The sequence below is a fragment of the Babylonia areolata genome, chromosome 24, assembly GCF_041734735.1.
Source record: "Babylonia areolata isolate BAREFJ2019XMU chromosome 24, ASM4173473v1, whole genome shotgun sequence".
Taxonomy (NCBI): Eukaryota; Metazoa; Mollusca; class Gastropoda; order Neogastropoda; family Buccinidae; genus Babylonia; species Babylonia areolata.
Window position 1 is genome coordinate 33061420 of NC_134899.1, and position 6000 is coordinate 33067419.

Here is a 6000-nt window from a genome sequence, read left to right on the forward strand (position 1 = left end):
TTTGAAAAAAATTAACACACTTTCACAAAATGACAAAAACATCAAAATATACATCATTAGAAAGTTTACTGCCTCTTCTTTTAACAGTGTTTTCATTAGATGCTTCTAAATTATAAATAAAAAAAAGTTCAAACTATGTCACTAGATACTGAAAAATCAGAAAAATGTGCACTGCGCTTACCTTTGTAAGGGTCAGTCAGCAAAACGTCATCATCACTTTCAAAATCATTGTCTGGTACAAACTACTTGTCTTCGTCATCAGCAAATGATCAGAAAATTCTTCATCGGTGTCTAGGAGGTCAGGTTTAATGTCTGTACCTTGTTATGTCACATATCATCTGTCGCAACGAGTAAGACCGGTGCGCTGCCATTTTGGTTGAGAAAATAACCTTTGGTATGTGTCAAAACAACACTGTAAAGTACCATTTACACACGGTCTACAGTCAAAGGGGAAAACCTGTATGTAGGAAAATGGTCACTCTAAAAGCCTGTGAAGTATGCCTTTAATTGAACGACGCTTAGTGTACTAAAAAAAATCAAACAAATCAGACATTCTACCGACATGTCATTTTGAGCTGACAGGGTGCCGAAGCTTAACCATTGGCACATATCCGAAGAATTACAATGGCACATTTGGAAAGCAAGACAACCTGTCAACTGTGTTTATAAAAGCTTAAAATTGATGAAAGAAATGAAGTGGTCTGTGCCCTTTTCACAGTTAAAGCACTACAGAGTTTAAAACTCAGTTATGGAGACTGTTGGTGAAAATGCTTTGAACATGAATGGGTACGTTTTTTTTCTCTATCATTATTGTTTTATTTTTAGTATTATATCCTTTCTTTTAGTGTAGTTAGGATGGGGGATCTTATGTTTTTGTGTGTTTTACAACTGAATATTCATGTCCATAGTTCAGGACATGCCAGCATTTTGCTCTCTGACCTCAAAAGGATCGTCAGCTTCTGGGCTGCCATGGAGATGATCTTCTGTCTTTCTCTAATTGTAATGATCAATCGCTTTTTATACCCAGTTCAAAAGCACATTTTCGGTTGCTGGGTTTTTGTAGCTCTCTAGTTATTTTCATTCAAATTTCTTTGTCATGTTAACAGCTGTATTACATGGGCGTTGTGGTAGTCAGTATACCAGTGATATCACAAACTGTATCCAGCCAGATTTCCAAATTTTGAGTCACCTTTGAACATTGTGCACAAGAGTTGTCAAATGTGTTTGGAGCAAAGACACAAGGTCAGTTTCATTCTTTCTCTTTTTCTCAAGCGCCTTTTCCTCCCCTCCCGCTCTCTTTCAGTCTGCCCTTTATCTGTGTGTGTGTGTGTGTGTGTGTCTCTCTCTCTCTGTCTCTCTCTCATATCATTTTGCCCTCCCTCCACTCTTCCCTATTTTCCACCCTGCCCCCCCCCCCCCCCCCGCCCCCACCCCCAACCTTTTGTCCTTAATCAAAAGAAAAGAAAAAGGAAATCGGGACAGAAGATACAGGATGACACTAACTGCACCATCAATGTCTTTACTCATATTTTAAAGAGCAAACTTAATTATCAAGATATTGGACTTATTGACAAGAAATTAAGTCATAAACATATATATATGCAGTTACAAAAATTGCTTTGCTTAGAATATGAAAAATCTATCAGTTGCACCAGACAGTGTAGTGTAATTTCCAGCTTGGACCAAAAGGTTGATTTCAGATATTCTACAAGATTTGTAAATTATCATAATTTTCAGTTTCAGTTTTCTAAAGGAGGTTTCACTGCGTTCAGACCATATATGCTACACCATATCTGCAAGTCTGCAAGGCAGATGCCTGAGCAGTCAACGCACTCATCAGGCTATATATATTACATGGATATATATATTTGTGCACCTGTCAGAGTTGTTTTCTCCTAAAGATTTGTTTACCAGAGGACAACATTTGTGTTGCCAGGGGTTCTTTTTCGGTGCATCGTGTGCATGCTGCACATGGGACCTCGGTTTATCAATTCATCCGAATAATTAGACACTCAGTTTGATTTTCCAGCCAAACGTAGGAGAAATGTCGAGACCAGGATTCAAACACGTACCTTAATAGACACTGTATTGGCAGATAAGCGTCTTTACCATTCTGCCACCTTTCATCCTAGCAAAATATCTTAGCAATAATTATGGAATAAATATTTTCCATGTAATTTGTGAATATTAAATTTGTTTTCGGGTCACATACTTTAGGGGTTCAGATGCATTATGATCTATCCTGTTTTTACAGTTTTGTTTATCATGCACACTGTTGCAAGTGAGACAGTGAGATTTTGACGGGCAGAAATACTTCATTTTTCAACTATCAGGGTCTGAAATTATACAAGTATATACCACCAAACTCTGCTTTAGTTTATCATTCAGCCCAATCATTAACATAACCAAGTTTGATATTCATTTAGGCAATATAGAGTTCCTTTTTCCATAAACCATTCATCATTTTGCACAAATTTTAACGATATTCATAGTCTATACTCATATCTGTGTCTGTTTCCAAAAGGTAAAAGGGAGAAAGAGGGGGTGGAGGGCAGGGGCCATCCAGGATTATTTGCTGGTTCATAGTACTGACAATCATCGTCACTCTTCAGCACTGATATCTTGTATTGTTCTCGCCTGTTTGTCTGCGGGGGATGGCATGGAACCCTTCAAGCACGGATGCTTTATGGATCCAGACACCCCTTTGATAGACCTATGAAAACATTATGATCGTAAAACTATGAAATGCTGATCTAGGTTGGCTGTTTCATATAGATTTGCTCCATCACCAGCACTCAACTTTTGGTTCGACGAACACTCATTTCTTTGGTGAGCAAAAAACGGATCGTTATGTACGGGTAACCACCTATCCCACAAACTTATGAATAGAATGGACCGAACAAATGGCCATGCAGCTGAGGTCAAGAAGCTGCTATGTCAGTGCTCCAGCAACGCACGCGCTGACAGCACAGCAAACGTATAGGTGTGTGTGTTGTGCATGTGCGCGCGCATCTGTGTGTGTGTGTGTGTGTGTGTGTGTGTGTGTGTGTGTGTGTGTTCTTCCTTCGGACGTGCAGAGCTGAAGTCAACAAAGGGCTGCCCACCACATAACAGGCCAGAGACATGTTTATGACTTCCCTGTTATCTCAGTCTTTGACTATGGTGGCGTCGAAGCATCTGTCTCTGTGTGTGTTCTTTATCTGTGTGTGTGTGTGTTGTGGTGTGTTGTGTTGTGTTGTGTTAAGATATGTGTATGCTGTATGTGTGGGTGTGTCCCTCTTGCAGATGTGCAGAATTGAAGTTTGAGACAGAGCTGTCTGCCACATCTCAGTCTGACCATGGCGACATTGAAGCTGTCTCTGCTTCGCTTGTGTGTGTGTGTGTGTGTGTGTGTGTGTGTGTGTGTGTGAAGCTGCCTCTACTTCTGTGTGTGTGTGTGTGTGTGCGTGTGTGTGTGTGTGTGTGTGTGTATGTATGTACGTATGTATGTATGTGTGTGTGTGTGTGTGTTTTCGCTGTAGAAGAAAGAAAATTGCTGTGGTGTTGTTCATGCTTTGCTGACCACTACATACTTCCCAAGACTGAACAGCAAATTTGTGGTTGTTGTTGTGCAACAGAAATCACAAATGAGCCATGAAGGCTTTGCCTCTTCTTGTGTTTTATTTATTTATTTGTTTATTTTAACAGTTCTTCGCCCAGTTTTCTATGCAAGAGAGAACACAGCACTTGTTTGATCCGTTCCAAGATCCTCCGGAAGAAGTGTCTGGCTCTGGTTTCTCCGCCTGCATTCTGTATCGTGGCTACATTGATTACGCCTTCAACACAGACAACGCGTGGCGAGAGTCAGAGGTGTGGAACTTCCACTACGACCAGGATGACATATTTGACGAAAGAATCCAAGAGGTAGGGAAACAGTGTGTCATGCTACACGTTTCTTTTTCATCTTCCTCTGGAACTTTCATTCTCTTGTCCCCCCCCCTCCTCCCCCCGCCCCCGGGATTTACATATTACAGGTTTCAATTTCAATTGAAAGGCATTTAGAAAAAAACAACAACTAGATAAACAAAAAAAGAAAAAAAGAGGTGAACACACTCGCACACAATGAAGAGGGAGAAGAAAAAGTGACAACGATGTCCTGGATTAATTCAAACATACATGCATCCCTGCATGCATAAAATGATAAAGGATAGTCAGAGGGCAGGCATATCATAATTGAACTAGCAAGAAAACAAAGGAGAAAAAAAGTGACTTGAGAGACAAGCGGATTGGCAGGTAGAAGAGATACCTTCTCTGAAAAAGAAAAATATGTTAATCTTAAGAAACGCAAAAAATAAACACACACACACACATACACACGCGCGCGCGCGTGCGCGCAATTTTGCTGTGTGCTGTTCTATGACTGTGAGCGAATGTGACGTGGTGTTTGTTCCGGATTCTTGGAGGCTGAAATATTGATAGATTCTGGGTTAAGTATATCTGAGCATTTATCTTCCTCATCTCAGTTTACTTGACAAGTTCTTGTAAAAAGCCACATTGATGTCAAGCCCATTGATGTGAATCCCAACCCCAGTCTTTATGTAAAACCCTTGATGTAAAAGAACGCATATAATAAACGAATAAAATTGTCTTTTAAAAAAAAGAAAACTGAACAGGACTGTTTCATGTGTTTACAAGATTTTTTTCTTATTGGCAAGACTGTTTGGTTGCATAAAAGCATGTACAAAAACTTAGTTTTGTAATTGAACAAATTGCTCATTTTTCCTTAATGCAGCTGTCCAACAGAAACTTATTCAGCAGCAGAATTAACCTTTTACATGCCATGATATACATTGAAAACTTTGGAAGGAAAGGGGGACAGGAAAACTTGCATGTTTTAAAAGTGTTGGCATTTGTTTGTGTTTTGTTATACATTTCAGTGGATGCCTTGACATGTTACCATCGGTACGTCTTGTTTCTGGGTGACAAAAAGGAATTTTAATTATGTATTCATTTCTAGGTCTTGTCAGTTGAGGTATAAGTGGGATAGGGCATGGGGGAAGGGAGAAGTATGCTTGACTCTACCACTCTGTTTTCCTCTTTCAGAGGGAGAAAATGTGGCAAGAAGTGATGCCTCACATGAATCTGTACGGCAACCAGGACACCATCGTGTTGGAGGCAGCCCGCATTCACAGTGCCTACAGCTGAGCTGCCTCACTAGGTGTGGATGCTGAGGAAGTGTTGACAGCACAGCTCATGTTGTGGGGTGGCCACTGTTCAACCTGACCGAAAGTGTCTGTTGGATGTCTGCTCTTCCTTTTGGTCGTGTGCCAGACACAGGTTCTGCACCATAACCAATGAATGGAGAGTCATTATGGAGGGAGGAGAGAGGAGACCAAGTGTCTTGCATTTAAAGCCCAAGCTGCGAATCTTTCTTACTTGCTAATGTGTAGAACTAAACACCACGTCATATGCACAGTTAAAACTATCACTGTTTGCTGTTACTTCAGTATTGGCTAAAACCATCACTGAGTGTACCACAATTCTAGCTTGACAACCACCAGTTGTCATTATTTTTGCATCAGCTGAAACTGTCACTGACTGCCATTATCTTTCTGTGAACAGCCATGTAGATGAAAGACTTATCAAACCCCAATGGTACAGCAAGTGAAATACCTACACACAATATTCATGTTGTTTTCTTTTATTTTACCTTCTGCAGCCATCATTGGAGTTGTGTGCACTTATATTGTTGTCACTCTTTGAAATGGTGTTGTTTAATACTTATGGCTATATTTCTTTTGGCTCATGTGTGTAAACAAATTGAGTCTGTGTAATAAGCCTGCTTCGGCTGTCCTTGTGTCTGGATATATGTGTATATGAATGTATGTACGTGTGCATGTAAGTGCATATACATATACATGTAGTAAAGTGAGAGCTGTGTGCAGTTAGAATTCATTTATAGGATCATCTTTTGTGAATGACTGTGATTCTCAGTCTTGGAGCAAGATTGTACTGGCTCAT

The 6000-nt window shown here is 40.1% G+C and overlaps 1 protein-coding gene across 1 annotated transcript in view; it reads left to right on the plus strand.

The window, feature by feature from the left end:
• The window catches only part of LOC143298614 (transient receptor potential cation channel subfamily M member-like 2), a 90198-nt gene extending 85014 nt beyond the window's left edge, over positions 1-5184 (plus strand). Inside the window, exons 33-35 of the mRNA XM_076611494.1 lie at positions 3286-3370; positions 3688-3903; positions 5083-5184. Coding sequence (XP_076467609.1) covers positions 3286-3370; positions 3688-3903; positions 5083-5184 — 403 coding nt within the window. The remainder of the gene's footprint in view (positions 1-3285; positions 3371-3687; positions 3904-5082) is intronic.
• Positions 5185-6000: the final 816 nt, after the last annotated feature.